Below are 18822 nucleotides of genomic sequence, written 5' to 3' on the forward strand. Positions count from 1 at the left end.
TTCGGTGATCTCTACAGGGTGACACGCAACAATGCTTTGAACCATAGATGTGTTATAGATCACGAGTAAATGACGACATTATCCCGATAATTTTAATATTCAATAATTTTGCTCGAATAAATTACATGTAACACAAGCGTACACATTACGCATACACATATACACATGTGCATAAGTGATTGAAACAACGAAATCGAAGATATTAAAGTTCGTTATCGCAGATCGATCGACATGTCGATCGCCTTGTAGATATCATTAGTAGAATTTAGCCACCGTAATTTATCTCGTTATATTCCTCTCATTTTCTCGATCTTTTGATCTGATTAGATAATTAATTCTTTCATGGTGTATGTAATAATACGAAAAATTTAATTCATATTTTAATTCAAGAATTTTAATAATGATTTTAATAATAGATAATATGACAATGGACAAATTCTAATTTTCTCAATATTTTTTTTTGTTTATTGAGACGAAAAAGTGAAATAAGCGAATATAAAAAAATTTAATTTAGCATAAAATATAATTTATATATTAATATTATTTGTTTCGAAAAGATTAAAGATCGAATCATAGTTCTTTTATACGAGAAATATTCTCATTTCTATAGAAATTCTAATAATAATTTTTATCAAATTTACAATTAAAATTATCCGAATAATATAATAGCGTCTTGTTATTTATAATCCTTGATCTTAATCTTTGTGTTACGCTATGAAAGAATCAGTAATTAGAAACTCGAATAGGAATTTGTTTTTAACGTAACAAACAAGATACATACAAGGATACAAGGTAGAGATCATCGTTAAATCGATTTAGAAGTGTGTGCCACCGTGTAGAAATCATTCTCGTCATGCGAGAAACATAGTAGCGCCTTGTAAAAAAAAAAAAAAAAAAAAAAAAAACAAAGAAAAACAAATGTAATAAAGAAAAATTATAAAAAAAAAAAATATATATATATATGAGAGAAAGAATGGATGTACGATTGAACGACTGAGAAGCGGAGCGAAAGAGGACGTGCGCGATTAATTAAGAGAGAAAGAGAGAGAGAGAGAGAGAGAGAGAGAGAGAGAGAAAATAAAACATTACCCTAGCGTCAATTTTCTACGAAAGAGTTTTCTACAAAATTCACACCATAAGCGTGCATCTTGGTCGTATCGCGCTTATTGTATGAATCTATGTAAGTATGTATGCTACACGCAAGCGCTGGTACGAATCTCTTGACGTTTTTCTAATTAGACATCGTTCGCTAAGTTTGTTACAAAAAAAAAAAATATATATATAAAATATATATATATAATAATAATAATAAAAACACGTTTTTCGCGGAATTTGCTGAATAAATTCATCGACGATTTCGTTCGATGTAAAAATCGACGAGAACGCGTGATGCGAAGAGAGAAGGAGAGAGCAAGAGAGATAAAGCGAGCGAAAGAGAGAAAAAGCGAGAGAGAGAGAGAGGAATGCAGCTCTATAACAAAAAAAAAAAAAAGCAAGCGTAGTAGCGGATATAAAAATTAAGAGCTCATAATAGGTGCTTGTTCAAGATGCACTAAATAATTGTAAAAGCGAATAATATGGAATCAGATAAAAATGAGAAAAAAAAAAATGAAGTGAAGCAATTAACGAATTATCGTTCAATTATTGAGTTCCGTATCGGTGTTTAACTTTTCGCACTCGACCACGCTCCTTTGCTCGTGTCTTCAACCCTTGAATCTTTCACTTTAAAATTTAGAGAAGAGAAAAGAGAGAAAAAAAAAAAGAAGAGACATCACAAAGATAGTAATTTCTACTCACAGAATATAAATAGGACTTATAGTAATTTTGACAAAGATTCATTCGTTCAATAGAAATGGATATCGAACCACAATTAATCGAACAAAACAAACGAATCGAGTGCGCAAAGGATTAAAGATCGATCGAATATTCCTGTCGCTCCGGGATGAATCGTTCTAATCATTCGAAGAGGTAGAATTATAAAAGGTGATAGATTATAAAAAAAAATGTTCGAGTTAATGCGATGTTTGCGATTGATAAAAGTTAAAATATGTACATTTTCATTCTATTGTAACTCCGTCTTGTTATGAAATTCAATGGTGTAGTATCAATACAGAATTTACATTCCAAGACTTGATCTGGATTGTTTTATAACGATATTACATTTCGATTCTATTTAAAAAAAAAATATCTCTTCATTATGGTTGACTCTCTAGTCGTTTCTCTTAATTTAATTTTGTAATTTTCGTTTCAATCTATCTATTACGAGACAATTTAATTTGTATGATTCTCTTTTAAAGAAAATCTTACATTTGTAATATGAGAAAAATATATTAATAGATTTAAAACTTTATTTATTAAAATAAAATGTAACGTTTATTAATTATTTAAATAAGAAATATTCTATCATATCAAATGTTCGCCTTCAATAAATTGAAATATCAAAAATTCTTTTTTCGCGTGTTAAATTAATGTTTAACGAACGGTCGGCAGATGACAACTAGAGAGTTATCATTAAATTGTTTTACCTAAAATTATATTCACTACACCATTGTTCGCAAGAGTGATCCAATCGCCTCTTTAAAAGGGCAAATTATGTTTTGCGATTATAAAGAAACAAAACAAAAGAAAAAATATATATATATATACACATGTATTCACATACATGTAAGTGTATATGCGCGCGTGCGTACGATAAAGATGAATTTCGTTAAAAGAGAAGCGAATAAGAAGTTTAAATTGAAATAAGTTAAATTGAAGGGTTGGAATTTAATCGAAATAATTTTATCATCCATAACTTGTCATACACATATACACACATATATACATACATATATATATACACATTACACCGATGAAAGTTTTTGTGTTCGTTATGTCGGTGTAAACAAGGAGAAATGAGGGGAAAAAACTATGACCACATTCAATTATAATTCCATTATAGTCGAAAAATAAAAAAATGAATTAATGAAAAAAATAAAATAAAATATGAAAAGATTCTAGCGAAGGAATACATTATAATTCTTCAGACATATACGTATACATCTTCTTGTTTCCGATTCTCTAGCCTGCGATTAAATATATTTTATTAAAGGATAATTAAAAAAAAAAATTAATTACAGAAATAATCGAATAACGAGCATAAGAGTAAAGATGCATGCAAAATAGAGAGTATAAAAAAAAAAAAAATAATTAGTGGCCGCGGATTATAAGGCGCAATTGAATTAAATGCGAAATAAATAAAACTACAATAAAAAAAAATAAGAACGGTTACAATTAATGAAACAAGAAAAAAGAAAAAAAAAAAAAAAGAAAAAATACGAAGCAGATTAGTTCTTTTTCTAACGAGCGAATCGTTTTTTAAGTGAACACGTAGCTGGCTAATTAGAAGTTATATAACTGGCCAATATACTTTTATAAATTGTACGAAAATGAAAAAAAACAGAAAACTATAAGTATTCACGCGCGTTTAGACATCAGCACTTTTAAAATATACTTGCCATAACGAATGCCTTAGCAAAGAAATAAAAAATTATAAAAAATAAAATAAAACATTACTGTACATTGAGGTACGACGACGAGAAAGAAATATACATATACATAAGTATAATAAGTATACATACGATGTCATACACGTAAATATACATATACATATACATACATACATACATAAATGCGAGAAACAGATTGACAAACGAAAGCCAAAAGAGCCAATGCACACATCAAAAATAATATTAGAGGAAATAAAAGTGAGACATACGTACACATATACACACCTATACAATATCTTTACGCGAAAATGTATATCTGTATAAAATATACTCGTGAACTGCTCCTTGTATATTTTATACATTTTACAATTATTATTTAAGAAGGAAAAGAAAATGAGAAAGAAGGAAGTAAAAAATGATTATAATCATTTAAATTAAGAAATGTGCAAAAGAAAATACGTATACATATATACATAAATATACAAAAAAAAAACAGTGTATATGAAATCTCTCAGAAGCGCATTAAAATAAAAAGAAAAAAGTATAAAGAAAAAGAAAAAGAAATGATGATGCAAAGTGAGAATATATTATTAAATGTATTTAGATTAAGATTGAATTATTAGGGAGGACGAGAGAGAAAGAAAACAGAAAAAGAAAAAAACGATCATTAAATCGTGTACATAAACATCGTTGGCAATATTCAACTTCGCCCGTCCATTTAGTTTCTAGACCACAAGTCTCTACGAATTGTTCCTTTCAAGCCAGCATCGAATAGGTCAGAAACGATTGAAGATAATTTGCGCCTGTAATTCTTGTTAATCTTATCGTTAAACACGTTGACATAATTTAAAAAATAGTCGAAATGTTTCCTTCTCGAATAGAGAATAATTATAATATTTTAAAATACATCATTGTTTATGTTTAAGATACACACTTCCAATACTCCGAACATTCATTTTTTTTTTCATCGATGATTAACCCATTCATTATTTTATCTCATAATTACTATTGCCATCGTTTTTATTTTTTTATTATTTTTATTTTAATTTTAATTTTATTTCAATTTTCACTTCATTGAGATGTAGGTATTTCTTCGAAATGATCGAGTTTTTGTACATGTGGCGTTAAATATGTGGTTATAACGATACAATAATAAAATTCAATCAAAATGATTAAAATTAACGAATAAAATTTAACGACACGATACAAGATATGTAATGCTAAATATTTTTAGAATTGTTTCAAGATTTATTATTGTTTTCTTTTCTTGGTGAATCTACTAATCTTTTAGTATTTTATCACCATTTTCTTAACGATCCCATTTAATAATAATTTTATTATTGTAATGTAATTTCACTTTATTTTTCTTATATTTCTATTATTTAAAAAAAAATGCATTATCTTTTTCAAGTTAAAATAAAAATAAAAATGTGTGAAAAATATTTAGTATAATTTATGTTAGTTTTAAATTTATATTAAAGTATATAGTAATTAATTATTCCTCCACTGTATGCCTTTCAAGTATGGAAATATTTGAGACTTGTGTTTTTAATTGCTAACGAAGGATATTCCTACTGAATAATTGTACAATATACGAACATCTTTACACGCATTTCAAGTACTCACATTCTGTACAAAAAATTTATAACTACTAACTAATAAACAAATTTCGGCAATGAGTTAATTAAATAATCAATTTCATTTTTAATTTTTTTATTTATTTATTTATTTTTTTTTTTTGATGAAATAATTGATTAAACTATAGATATAAAAAGTAATACAAATTATAATATGTGTACGACATTGTAGAATTTAAATTCGATTATCGATTGATATCGAAACATTCGAGAACAATGTTAGAGAAAAACAATGACGATTCAAGTAGTTCTGAAGATGAAATATCAAAAAATGCAATAAAAGAAGCAACTGATCATCAACTTCTAAAAGAACACTATTTTTCCAACGAAAAATTTAAAAACGCAGATGTTTCTAAAAAGCCCGATGAACGTAAGTATTATAACCTCACTTTCATATCTTCATATCTTAATCATTATAATTCTTTATTTTTTATCATAGAATTTCTAATAAACGGCAATTTTTCTTTTCTTCTTTTTTTTTTTTTTTTAGGTAATTCAATAGAAATTAATAGTGTAATAAATCCCATATCATTAAGAAAAAAATTAGAGTATGAAGATACATTTTCCAATTTTGGTGTGACTCCAACATTTCAAAATTATGTTGCAAAAAAATTAGATGAAATATTAGAAAAGTACGTAATTATTTAAAATATATAATTATTAATTTGAATTTAAATTATCCACATTAAATAATTTTCATTTATTTTTTACATACTAAGAGAATTTTTCAGATCCATTAAAATAAAGAAGAAAAAGACAGACAATATTATAAATGAAAAAGATAATGAAAGTAATAATTATGGTATAAAATTGCTCAATTCTTCATCAGAGTTTTTAATAGTTGAAGAAGATTTTCCAAAGTTTCAAAAGAAAAGAAAAATAGAAACAAATATAGAAGAAAAAGCAAATTTATTAAAATGTAAAGAAGTGGCTGTAGATCCTGAACATATATTATCAAAAATAGATACTAAAGCTTGGACAAACAAACGAAAAGAAGTTGAATTTAATTATAAGAAACTGAAAAATGGTACTTTAGTCGAAAAACCTAACAATAGGTTAGGTTCGTAATATTATTACTTATAAATTAATTTGTAATGCACATATATAAATAAATGGATTTATATATAAATCTTAAATTTGAAAATATATTTTTCCCTTCTTAACATATAAATTTTCTATTATACATCTAAAGATTATTTTTATTACGATATTAACTTATGTGGTATATAGTGCAAATCACGTAACACGTTTGAAAATGATTATTACGTCTTAGACATTTAAAATTAAGAAATTATTAAATTAATATTAATGCTGTTAAATTGAATAATTTAAGAATAATTTAAAATAATGAATAATCAAGAAACAAATTTTACAAATATAAATAATATTTGCAAATTGCACGTATCCATATTATTAACCTCAAACTGTTATAAACTGTTATAAATATTTATATATTATATATTATATATTTATATATATTTAAATAATTTTAAAATAGCAAGGCTAAGAATTTATTTTTTAAATCATTTTAAGTATTTTTTGGAAAATTTTTTCAAATTTAAAAATTTTATATCATAAATATATAATAATATATAATAATATTTATATTAATATAAAAAATTCATGAAAAATACATTGTTTAGAACTTTTTATTTATTTTTAGATGTAATAAACGCTCTCATATATATACTTGTCCACGATGTGAGATAAAATATTGCAGTGCTGATTGCTATAAATCAGAAGCTCATTTAGAATGTTCAGAAAGTTTTTATAAGCAATGTGTAATAAATGAGCTCAAATCTCAAGAAAAAGATGCAGAAGATAGACAAAAAATGTTAAAAATTCTCAAAAGACTACATGAACAAGATTTAGAAGATATGGAAACATTGGAAAATGATGAAATTGATGAAGAATCAGAAGAACAATTAGATTCAGATGATGAAGAGAATGTAAATTGAATTCATATTGATATAATAATTTGTATCATCTTGATGACACAACAATTTGTTTCTTTATTCTTATTTAAATATCTAATATTAATATCTGAACTATTTCTTTTTTAGATATCAGATTTAGAAAAAAGACTTTATGATATAAATTTGGATAATGCAGATGAAGTATGGTCTGTATTAACAAATGCTGAGAAACAAGAATTTGAAGCTTTAATAAAAAATGGTGATATAGATAAATTTTTACCAAAATGGATTCCATGGTGGATTCATTGTACGAAAAAGAAGCTTGTTGAAGATATGGATCAAACGTATGATGAACAAGCACAGAAACTTCCTCCGCTAATAGATGTTCCAATATTTAATGAATTACAGGTAATAAAATATATTAAAAGCTTAATGTAATATAATATTATAGAAATTAAAATATTTCTTACAGAAAGCTTCTCCAAATGTTAAATATAATGTAATAAATGTAATCTATGCATATGCATACATAGCAAATTATTATAATGGTGACTATTTAAATTGTCCAGTAGAAGCTACAATTGTTTTTCTTGATCTCAGTGAAAATATGAAATACAATAAAATTTATGAAAATTCAGAATCAGCAATAACTTCTGTTGTTCATAAAATCATTAGTGTAAGTTTCATAATATTTAATATTCAAAAAATAATAAAAAATAAAAATATAAAAGTAGTAAAAGTAATAAAAGTAAGTTTGTTTTTAATTGTTTTCAGTGTAATTGGTTACCACAAGATGAACAAACTTTATTAATTTTCAAGGAAGCTGGCAATATAATAATGCAAGGTTCCGAAAAAGAAAGGAAATATTTGTATATTGCTGTTGCACTTTCTGAGTTATATAGATTATTATTAGCAGCAACAAAAGAAATATCAAAAGATAAAAATGACATTGGAAATAAAAAATTTTTCAAAAAGTTTGTTCGATATAAGATTGATAATATAAATTTATCAAAAAAAATGCTTTTTTTATATCGCAAAAAATTGGAATATTATTTATCATGGACTAAAAATTGTAATATAAATATGTATTTATAAATATATTTAATATAATAATTATAAATAATAATAATATAATATATAATAATAATATAATTTTAAATATTTATAATTCATTCACAAAATATTATTAATTAAAGTTATATATTTTTATTCAATTTCATAATTGAATTAAATTTTTGATAAATTCACTCACCAAATCTTTCCTTCAGTATCATTTTTAACACTCTTGATATTTTCGCACTTTTCGTAAAAATTTTTATATGTTAAAATTAAAAATTAATCCGTTCGTTCATTCACATGTCAGTAACATTAACAGTACAAATTCAAACTGTGACTTCAAGAAATAAAATCGATATATCAACTTTTAAATCGATATATCAACTTTTAATTTACTATCGATTTCTATTAATCGTCAAATAAATCAAATAATACATTCATTAAATGTAAAAATATATAATATAAATAAATTTAATATATATTATTACTTAAATCACTACATAAATAATTATCTTTTTTTCGTAAAAATATTATTATTATATTCTTAAGTTACAATCATAATAATAATTAATATCTTAAATTTTTATATTTTTCAAATTTCACTTTTATTCTATTTCTAATTTTTCTCCATTTAATTAAATATAATTTTATAGAGTTGTATGAAATACATAAGATTTTGATTATTAAAATTCATTATTGATATTATAAATACATATATATAATACCTTATTATTCTTTAGAAATAAACTGAAAATCGAATTTGCGGAAATTTAAATATCGAATTTGAATAATCGATAAATCGAATAACAGAAGGCGCCTTGTCAATGAAACAAGCAGACGATATTTACGAGAAATATAATCATACAGCAAGTAGACAGTGGGCAAAATGGTGGCAGACGAGAAATTGTTTTTCTCGAAAGCCGTCCAACATTTAGCTAGATGTTTAGCAGCAATTAAACCTACATCATCAGAAAAGGTATGTTAATTATTGATCTTGTATTGTAAATTAAAATGATATTTACGTATCAAAAAAAATTTGACATTTAATTAGAATTAGGTTAATTTCAAGAATATGTCAGCTAATATTCTGATATGTCATCTCATGATGTAATTCAGACAATCAATTCATTGTAATTAATTATTGACGTTATTATGTTTCTAAATAAATGAGTTATAATATATGTTACAGACATAATTCATTTTAAACAATTGTTTTGCAGATACAACTTTGTAAATAAAAAATTGCAAAACATTTTTTATTTATTATCAGATATTTTAATTTTTTTTATTGATTAATTATTTTCTAATTAATTTTCTAATTATTACTTTTAATTAAATAATTAATTAAACATGAAACATTTTTTAATCAAATAATATATTGTTTTATATTATAATTTTATGTAACTCATATATATTTGATTTTAAATAAATGATTTTCGATATTTATGTTATGTGAGTGTTTATTATATTTTTTTAAATTAAAAAAAACATATAAATATCCTTTATTGAATTATTAAATAAGATTATTAATATTTTAATTATATTTTAATAATTTAATTATTATTTATTATTTATTATTATTATTTATTAAAATTAGTTTAAATTATGCTGACAATTAATAAATATCATTATAAATACAATTAATATTAATAAGAAAAAATTTGCTATCTTACTTGTATCTATAGAAGTTTTTCTTAAATATATTTGATTTAAATAATTATATTAATAATGTAGAATTAAAAATTAAAGAAAATTTTTTCTTAATATAGATCACACAATTATTCAAGTTATGCCCACAAGAATCTACTCAAGGTATATATAGATTAGATCAAAGAGGTCAAGATGCAACTATTGCATTGGGAATATACTTTTTGGAATCTGGTCTACAACATCGGGATAAAATATTACCTTATCTTTTACGATTATTACGTGGTCTTCCAAAAGCTGTATGGTTGGATGAAATCAAATGTTCACCTAGTGAACGTATTCCTGTTGCTGAACGTTTTAGTTTTTGTTTAAATACATTACTTAGTGATGTTGCAGCTAGATGTGAACCAGTACGTGAAGAAATCATTTCTACTCAAGTAGAAATACTTGCAGTTTTAACAAATCTCATTAGAGGATACAAAGATCAAAATGGCAATAGAGGGATGCAAGCAAAATGTAGATATTCCCTTTTTATCGCTAACTATATTTTATTATAATTATATTTATATATATATATTTTTTTAGTGTCATTGTGTAAATGTCTAGTTCCAGTATTAATCGGTTTAGCTCGATCTATGGGTCGCTTTGCATACACTGATCCACCTCTTTTATGTCGTATTTTCCCGAGACCGGAACCACCTCTCTTAAAACCAAATACAGAAACGCGTTTAATATCAGATAGAAAGCAACATAGTTTTTCGAACTTTCGACCAATTATTCCTCGGTCGTTAAGTGGTAATTTGAATCCTCATCCGATTGTGGATACTGCACCAAGTTTATTGATCGGGGATCACGAATATCCCTGTGCTAAACGACCATCATTACAATCTTATTCATCAGTACCTTATGATCCACCCACATATTTTTTTAGTCGATATGGATCAAGTTTCAACCAATTTCCTCAAATGAGATGCAATGAAAGTCCTGAGAGAAGAGCTGGTATGCAATTTAATGTAGTACATTTACAAAGTGTATTGGCTTTAGCAAAAAAATTGCTTACTAAAGAAATTTTAACATTTCTCGATGAAGAAACTCAACAAGTTAGTTATATTATTTTATAATAAAATTATAATAAAATTTATAATAAAATACAATGTTACATTATTAATTTTATTTAATATAAATACCACTTGATTAAATTTTTATCTAGGTTTACAATTCTGGACAGGTGCAAATATTTCCTTATCGTACATTTAGTGAAACAATGAATTTAGTAATGGTTGCTCTTTTGCGAGAACTATTACAAAATCAACGCGATTTGCCTACTCCATTTACAAGGGATGTACAAGAGTTTGTAAAAGGTCTATTTTTATCTGGTCAAACAGAATTGCAATCGCGTCAACATGATGCAAGCGAACGCGAGGACATGGATACTAATTTCCGAACTGTAAATAGATTTAAAGTAAACGTTATGGCTAATTCTGCTTGTGTTGATCTTCTTGTTTGGGCAATTGGTGATGAAACTGGTAAGTTTAAATCAACACTTTAATATAGCCTGGAAAACCATATATGTTTAATATTCTTATTATGTTTTAATAAAATTATTTAAATATAAATATAAATAAATCTGCATTGGTAGGATTATATGTAGATCATTACGTTATTTTTCCAGTGAGAGACCAGTATGATTTGTCCGCGCTATTCGCAGATATCAGTTCAATGCTGATTGGCGAGGGTATTCGAATTTAGCTTATATTGCATTTCGATTGATTATCCCACATCTCTGATAACCTTCAATAATTTTTAACTAACGAATACAATTCCTACTTTGATATTACATTAACGCCGTTAATTTAATTGTTATTCCACTAAACATAATTCTCTTAGCTAATTTTAACTGTTTGTTCAATTATTAATGCGAAAATAAGCGACAAATTCATACATAAGACTATTACAACAATATATACATACTTATATATTTCTATGCACTGCTGTTTTAAATTATTGAAAGAGTAATTTCTATACAGTGCTCTTCATTTTCTGGGAAAAATTTTTAGAATTAACAAAAATTATCTGGCCTACGAATAATAGTAGGGTTACATTTGCAAATATTATTTATGGAATTAGATATTATTTACAGGTGCAGATAGTTTATGCGGACGTTTAGTTGAAAAGATTAATTCTAATCATGGACCAAAACTGGTGCTGGCACATATGCCTTTATTAATGGTATGCCTTGAAGGATTAGGAAAATTAGCGCAAAAATTTCCTAATATTGCAAGTACATCTATATATTATCTTCGAGATTTTCTTGTTGTTCCATCGCCTATATTACTTAAATTACATCGTCAACAAAGTGAAAGAGGTGGCATAAAATCTTTAATAAACATATTATATTGTAATGCTGTAATATATATGAAAAATTTTTTTTTTAAGGGAAAGATATACAAGATTCGAAACAAACTACTTCGTCGATACAAACAGCCTTTGAGAAATTACGAGATGCAGCTATTGGTAATCTTTGTATTGCTTTAGAAGCTGCTCATTCTGTTAATCCGGATTGTGTACCGGCATTAGTTGCTAGTGTCTCGAATAGATTATTTGCTGCTGATATATGCGACGGGTATTATAAATATTTTTTCGTTTATACATTTTATTCATTTTTTTCTGAATTTTGTTTTTGAATGTTTTAGTTACAATATCTCAATTATTTATTTCAATACTTTTAGTGAATCTGATGACAGGTCGAATAGCGAATTAATTTCGAAAAATATAGTAATTATGTTGGGGCATGTCGCTGTTGCGTTGAAAGATACCCCAAAAACTATGCGTACAATATTCCCATTTTTTCAACAATTATTTTGTCGTACTCCGAGTGATCTTGATTTTCTGATCGTGGATCAATTAGGATGTATGATTATTGCGAAATGCGAATCAAAGGTTCATTTTAAGATTAATTAACAATTACCAAATAAATTGATAAAATTTTCATATATAAATTATTATATTATGTAAAATATAGAAATATATTTTTTTTTCAGATTTATGAAGGCATAATGCAAATGTTTTCTATGTCATTGGGTTCAAGTACGGCAACTTATGCTTCTAATGATGATCGAAAGCAATATTGTCATGTAGCTAAAGCAGTCACAAATGCTCTTGCAAATATAGCAGCGAATCTCCAAGGTGAAACAGAATTAAATGATTTATTACTTCATTTGCTCGAACTTTTTGTTCAGTTAGGATTAGAAGGTAAACGTGCCAGTGATAAAGCATCAAATAATGTCTCTATGACGGTAATTATAATTGATGACTTAATTAATAATTATATGGCAATTTACAAAATTTTATTATAATTCTTATATTTTACATAATATATATCAGAAAACAGCAAGTAGCGCAGGAAATTTAGGTGTGCTCATTCCTGTAATTGCTATATTACTACGGCGACTTCCACCGATCAGACATCCACAAAAAAGACTTTTAAAGCTTTTTAAAGATTTCTGGCTTTATTGTGTCGTGATGGGTTTTGCTGGCGATCAAGCACCGCGATTGTGGCCCGCAGAATGGTACGAAGGTGTTAAAGAAATTGCTGTAAAGTCGCCTTATCTTATTTCACAAACTAGTGCACGACTTGAAATGAGAGAATTACAATATACTTCAGCTGTACGCAATGATAGTGTTTCTTTGAATGAATTACAAGAATTAAGAAGTCAAATATTAAAATTAAGTACTCGGTAAATATTTTTATTCATTTTGTTAATTTTGTAAATTTGTTCTAAAGAATTATTATATCAAAAGAATTAGTATATATTATAAGCATTATTTTTTTTTTTTTTTTTTTTTTTTACAGAACAAACGATATATCACAATATGTGACAAAATTACAATTTGCACAATGTACATATTTATTATCGGTCTATTGGTTAGAGACACTGAGAGTGGCAAACAGTTCTGAACCTAGTTTACAACCAATAATGGAATATTTATGTGATACAGATTTACAAAAAGATAAAAGCGGTATGTGGCAATGTATTTGTTGTGTTGCTGATTCTGTCTTTGTGAAATTCAAAGATGTTATGCAGCGTAAACCAAAAGATGAACGACGTGAAAAAGAACTCGAAAATCATGCTCAGTTCCTCTTAGTATATTTTAATCATGTACATAAACAAATTAGACGCATAGCGGATAAATATCTTAGTGCATTGGTGGATGCATTTCCGCATCTTTTATGGAATTGTAAAGTGCTTTGGAGCATGTTGGATATATTACAAGTATGAATTCTTTTTTATTCTATATTTATGTTATTATGTTCAATTAAATTATTATTTATATGTATATAGATTTTATCGTTTTCATTGCAAATTGATCCAAATGAAGAAACACCAATTTTACGAATACCTAGTACACCATATAGTATTGAACTTATGGATACACTCGAAGCTAGAGAGGTATATATATATATATATATTAATATTAGATATATTAATTATACAAATACTGAAATTAAATTATATTATGTAGATAATTGTAAAAGATTTTACTGCAAGGTGTAAAGGTATAGTACAAGAAGCTATGAAATGGGCACCTCAAGCTACTAGATCACATTTACAGGAATATGTAAATCAAATTCCATCTTCTGGATTAAAACATCATTCTGGTTTATGTTTATCTACGGATTCAGTTCTTGAATTTGTAGATCTTGCTATACCAACCTCGGCCTTACCAAATGTAAAATGATATTTTTAATATTTTAAAATATCTTATTTTAAAAATAATAAAATATATTTCTTATAGACCAATTCATTAGATAAGCGACCAAAAGGTCCAAAAGGAGCCAGTTCGTGGCTTCTGTCAATGATGTCAACACGATCACGATATGCCGGAGAAATAGCAGGAATGTTATCATTAGCGCAAACCGAATCATCTACTTCTGAAATATCATTCGAAGAAATTAGGAACAAAGTTGTAGATTTATTAATCGATGCTGTATGGATGGCTTGCCGTGCACGAAATGATGTTACGCATCGTAGCGCTCTATGGCGTGCTACTGCATTATTAATATCTATGCCTGGTAATTTGCAACAATAATTTTTTAAAAATTGCTATTCTTATTTCTTATATAATTTGCAATATTATAATTTCTATTCTATTCAGGAACACATAGACGTTTGTTACATACAGTAGCTTCTTCGCAGATTGAATTGTTCACTCCTGCAGCTATGACTACAGCAGTTGAATGTTGGCAATGGATACTAACTGTACGACCAGATTTAAAATTACGTTTCTTACAAGAAATGTTTGTTGCATGGCAATATACTGTTGACAAAAGAATGGGTTTGTTTGCACCAGATGAAGAAGAAGTTAGTCCTCTGGCAATATACGAAGGTTGCAAATTAGGTCCAAATCCTCCCCAAGTCAAACCTCACGATATTTGGGTTACATTTATTGTAGAATTAATTGAAACTGCTAAATATTGCTGTCAGGAGACAGTTGACATGATTGTTATATTATTACATCGGTCACTGCCCATGACTGTTGGTGCTTCTGGTGAGGAACCTGGAATGAGTCGCCATGTCGCCGCAATTGGAGTACGCTTTAAATTGCTTTCTTGTGGATTACTTCTTCTTCAAGGTGATATTTTATCAAGGTATTCATTGTATTTCATATACGTATCATGAAAAATTCAATATAAATTGAATATTAACTTATTGAATAATCAAATAATTAATTTTATTTATAGAACATTAAGCAAAAATGTGTTACGAGAACGTGTATATTGTAACTGTTTGGATTATTTTTGTCGAGATCGTCAAGTACCAACACAAGAATTAGAACAATTACACGAAGATTTAGTTACGCTTATACGATTTTGGCAAGTCAGTAAGATATTTTTAATTTAGAAAAATATTAAATTTTTTCTATTTATTTCTATTTGTTTAATAATATTTATTTTATCACATTTTAGGTAATGCATAGTGATAAAAAATATTTAGTAATGACGGGTAATGAAAGTGAATTTGAAATTTTAACACCCCAGTCATATTCAACTGGTGGTTTTGGACCTAGCGAAACAATTAGTTCATTAAGTACAGCTTTAGGTACTACTAATAGTGAATTTTCAAAAACACCAACGAGTGTATGGATTAATACAGTTCCAATGTCTACTAGTAGTAATACATTAGGTAAACGTAGTAATCGTAGTAAACGTGTTATGAATGCTAATGTTTTTGTAAAGGATTATATAAAGAAAAGAAATTTGATTCTTGAACTGCTGGCAGTTGAAATAGAAATGTTATTAGTAAGTTCTAATTTTACACTTCATATACTTTTCTTAATTTTTTCAACATTATTTAATATTTTTTAAATTATATTTTATATATATTTTTAAATTATAGGTTTGGAGAAATCCTAGTGGAAGACAAGAACTTGCACTTCCTGGTGAATCAAGTATTGCAGAATGGCGCGCTAAGGGTATGAATGATCGATGGCGTGAATATACGCGGCTTGCATGGGAAATTAGTCCTGTACTTGCTATATTTTTACCAGTTCGATTAAAAAATTCAGAAATTATTATTAAAGAAGTATGTGGTCTTGTTCGTCTTAAACCTGTACCAGTTATGCATGTCCCAGAAGCTTTACAGTATCTTGTTACAACTGATACATTACTTAATGATGTACCTGAAGTAAGATATTTTTTTAAAGATTTTCAAAAATCTTTTATTACTTTTTACTAACTATATATTCTAATTTATTATTTCAATATGTTTTAGTTGGTATATATGCTAACATGGGAAAGAGTATCACCTATTCAAGCTTTAGCATATTTTTCTCGTCAATTTCCTCATCATCCAATATCTGCACAATATGCAGTAGAGGTGCTAAGTAGCTATCCAGCAGATGCTGTACTTTTCTATATACCGCAACTTGTACAAGCTGTACGCCATGATACTATGGGTTATGTAATAGAATTTATAAAAAAAATTGCTAAACGTTCACAAGTGAATATTATATATATATCATATTTTACATAATTTAGTTGTTTTTAAATTAAAATTTATTGTTATGCTTAATTTTTAATACAGGTAGTGGCACATCAATTAATTTGGAATATGTATACAAATATGTATTTAGACGAAGATAAACAAATTAAAGATCCTATTTTGTATGATATATTAGATTCGCTTGTAAAAAGTATTTTAGGATCATTATCTGGCCCAGCAAAACAATTTTATGAAAGAGAATTCGATTTTTTCGAAAAGATTACAAATATTTCAGGTGAAATAAGACCATATCCTAAAGGTCCAGAACGTAAATCGGCATGTTTAAAAGCTTTATCAAAAATCAAAGTACAACCAGGTTGCTATTTACCATCTAATCCTGAAGCTATGGTAATTGATATTGATTATCAAAGTGGAACTCCTATGCAAAGGTAAATACATTGAAATATTTTCTTTATATTTTGCATCTTAGTCATTATTATTTTATATATTTTTATTATTTATAGTGCTGCAAAAGCACCATTTTTAGCGCGCTTTAAAGTACGAAAATATGGAATTAATGAATTAGAAAATATTGCATTAGCAGTATCAGCTAATGGTAAAATGGATGCTAAAAGAGAATCAGAAAAAGAAACATGGCAAGCTGCTATTTTTAAAGTTGGAGATGATGTTAGACAAGATATGTTAGCTTTACAAGTAATCAGTATTTTCAAGAATATATTTCAAAAAGTTGGATTAAATTTATTTTTGTTCCCATATAGAGTAGTAGCTACAGCACCTGGGGTAAATTACTTAACTTTACTTTTTAATTATAAGAAATAATTTTAATCTAAATTTTTTATGATTATTATTATATTATAAAATATTAATACATATTCCAGTGTGGTGTCATAGAATGCGTACCTAATGCAACTTCACGTGATCAACTTGGTCGCACCACTGATATTGATATGCATCAATATTTTATTACACGTTATGGAGATGAAACAACGAAAGAATTTCAAAATGTACGTCGAAATTTCGTAAAATCGATGGCTGCCTATAGCGTTATTACGTATCTTTTACAAATAAAAGATCGCCATAATGGTAATATTATGTTGGATACTGAAGGCCATATTATACATATCGATTTTGGATTTATGTTTGAAAGTTCGCCTGGAGGTAATTTAGGCTTTGAACCTGATATTAAACTGACTGATGAAATGGTGCTTGTAATGGGAGGTAAAATGGAAGCTGCACCTTTCCGTTGGTTCATGGAATTATGTGTACAAGCTTTCCTTGCCGTAAGGTAATGAAAATAAATTCAAAAAAAATTTGGAATTAAAAGATATGTTAGACTTTTAAATTTTATGTATTAATTTAAACATATTATATTTAATTAATCTATAAAAAATATTTAATATATAGAAGAGTTAAATAATTCAATTAGATCTATTTTCTTTCCAAATAATTAATTTTCGAATTAATTATAAATTCTAATTAAATTATAATTTTTACAGACCTTATCAAGAAGCTATTATTTCTTTAGTTTCTTTAATGCTTGATACTGGATTGCCATGTTTCCGTGGACAAACAATAAAACTTTTACGCGGTAGATTTGTGCCGACAGCAACTGATCGCGAAGCAGCGGCCTATATGCTCAATGTAATACGTAACAGCTACCTCAATTTCCGTACGAAAACTTATGATATGATACAGTATTATCAGAATCAAATTCCTTATTAAATTATTACTTCTAAGTGATTTTCATTGACAATTGTTAATTTATAATGAAGAAATTCATTATTTCTGCAAAAATTGTTGAATGAATATACTATGTACTATATTGTTAGATACAGCAATGTTAAATTTGCTGTTTGTACAAACTTCTCAGTGTCAATGTTATTCTTAGACTTATATAAATTTTATGAAAACATTGTGCTCTGTATGTATGTAAGAATAATGTATTATAAAGTGGAAAAATTATTCTATGTCTGCTGTAAAGCAGAAAATGTGTATACATAAGAAACATTCCTCTATTTATTATTTATGTACTGTTGTCGGTTAAATATTAAATGGGAAAATAATTCAATAAATC

The 18822-nt window shown here is 26.6% G+C and overlaps 3 protein-coding genes across 5 annotated transcripts in view; all 3 read left to right on the forward strand.

Moving 5' to 3' along the window:
* The window catches only part of LOC100867475 (uncharacterized), a 9059-nt gene extending 2798 nt beyond the window's left edge, over positions 1 to 6261 (forward strand). The window contains exons 1-3 of one of the 2 annotated variants that reach the window (XM_086914777.1): positions 1 to 5495; positions 5616 to 5757; positions 5845 to 6261. The exon at positions 1 to 5495 is cut by the window's left edge and continues 2798 nt beyond it. In XM_086914777.1, coding sequence (XP_086770903.1) covers positions 5342 to 5495; positions 5616 to 5757; positions 5845 to 6193 — 645 coding nt within the window. In that variant the 5' untranslated portion in view covers positions 1 to 5341 and the 3' untranslated portion in view covers positions 6194 to 6261. The remainder of the gene's footprint in view (positions 5496 to 5615; positions 5758 to 5844) is intronic. The other variant, XM_003692154.4, reaches the window with a different exon arrangement.
* A 59-nt stretch (positions 6262 to 6320) lies between these two features.
* Positions 6321 to 9073, forward strand: LOC100867357 (zinc finger HIT domain-containing protein 2). Of its 2 annotated transcripts, XM_086914776.1 has the most exons (6): positions 6360 to 6522; positions 6789 to 7074; positions 7189 to 7449; positions 7514 to 7717; positions 7816 to 8113; positions 8838 to 9073. In XM_086914776.1, coding segments are annotated over exons 1-6 (1101 nt in total). In that variant the 5' UTR covers positions 6360 to 6472; the 3' UTR covers positions 8840 to 9073. The 2 variants fall into 2 exon arrangements, with proteins under 2 accessions (XP_086770901.1, XP_086770902.1); XM_086914775.1 differs by lacking the exon at positions 8838 to 9073 and having other exon boundaries at positions 6321 to 6522; positions 7816 to 8255.
* Positions 8941 to 18820, forward strand: Pi4KIIIalpha (phosphatidylinositol 4-kinase III alpha). Its single transcript, XM_012484375.3, has 22 exons — positions 8941 to 9073; positions 9867 to 10260; positions 10330 to 10844; positions 10955 to 11270; positions 11885 to 12109; positions 12181 to 12367; positions 12474 to 12684; positions 12786 to 13040; positions 13129 to 13481; positions 13598 to 14018; positions 14088 to 14195; positions 14269 to 14475; positions 14542 to 14818; positions 14902 to 15394; positions 15488 to 15623; positions 15713 to 16045; positions 16143 to 16430; positions 16518 to 16745; positions 16830 to 17176; positions 17252 to 17528; positions 17627 to 18033; positions 18245 to 18820. Exons 1-22 carry the CDS (start codon positions 8984 to 8986, stop codon positions 18468 to 18470), a joined length of 6294 nt encoding a protein of 2097 aa, XP_012339829.1. The 5' UTR covers positions 8941 to 8983; the 3' UTR covers positions 18471 to 18820.
* Positions 18821 to 18822: the final 2 nt, after the last annotated feature.

Source organism: Apis florea, unplaced genomic scaffold, assembly GCF_048593485.1.
Source record: "Apis florea isolate Af1SG1 unplaced genomic scaffold, ASM4859348v1 contig_3741_pilon, whole genome shotgun sequence".
Taxonomy (NCBI): domain Eukaryota; kingdom Metazoa; phylum Arthropoda; class Insecta; order Hymenoptera; family Apidae; genus Apis; species Apis florea.

What these genes read in the sequence shown, in the direction of transcription:
- Pi4KIIIalpha (XM_012484375.3), top strand. Translation starts at nt 8,984, where the DNA reads ATGGTGGCAGACGAGAAATTGTTTTTCTCGAAAGCCGTCCAACATTTA. An exon ending in AGTGGAACTCCTATGCAAAG is followed by an intron (nt 17,177 to 17,251) that starts GTAAATACATTG and finishes TATTATTTATAG; the next exon opens with TGCTGCAAAAGCACCATTTT. An exon ending in TAGTAGCTACAGCACCTGGG is followed by an intron (nt 17,529 to 17,626) that starts GTAAATTACTTA and finishes TACATATTCCAG; the next exon opens with TGTGGTGTCATAGAATGCGT.
- LOC100867357 (XM_086914775.1), top strand. Translation starts at nt 6,473, where the DNA reads ATGAATAATCAAGAAACAAATTTTACAAATATAAATAATATTTGCAAA. An exon ending in ATAAATAATATTTGCAAATT is followed by an intron (nt 6,523 to 6,788) that starts GCACGTATCCAT and finishes ATTTATTTTTAG; the next exon opens with ATGTAATAAACGCTCTCATA. An exon ending in CAATATTTAATGAATTACAG is followed by an intron (nt 7,450 to 7,513) that starts GTAATAAAATAT and finishes TATTTCTTACAG; the next exon opens with AAAGCTTCTCCAAATGTTAA.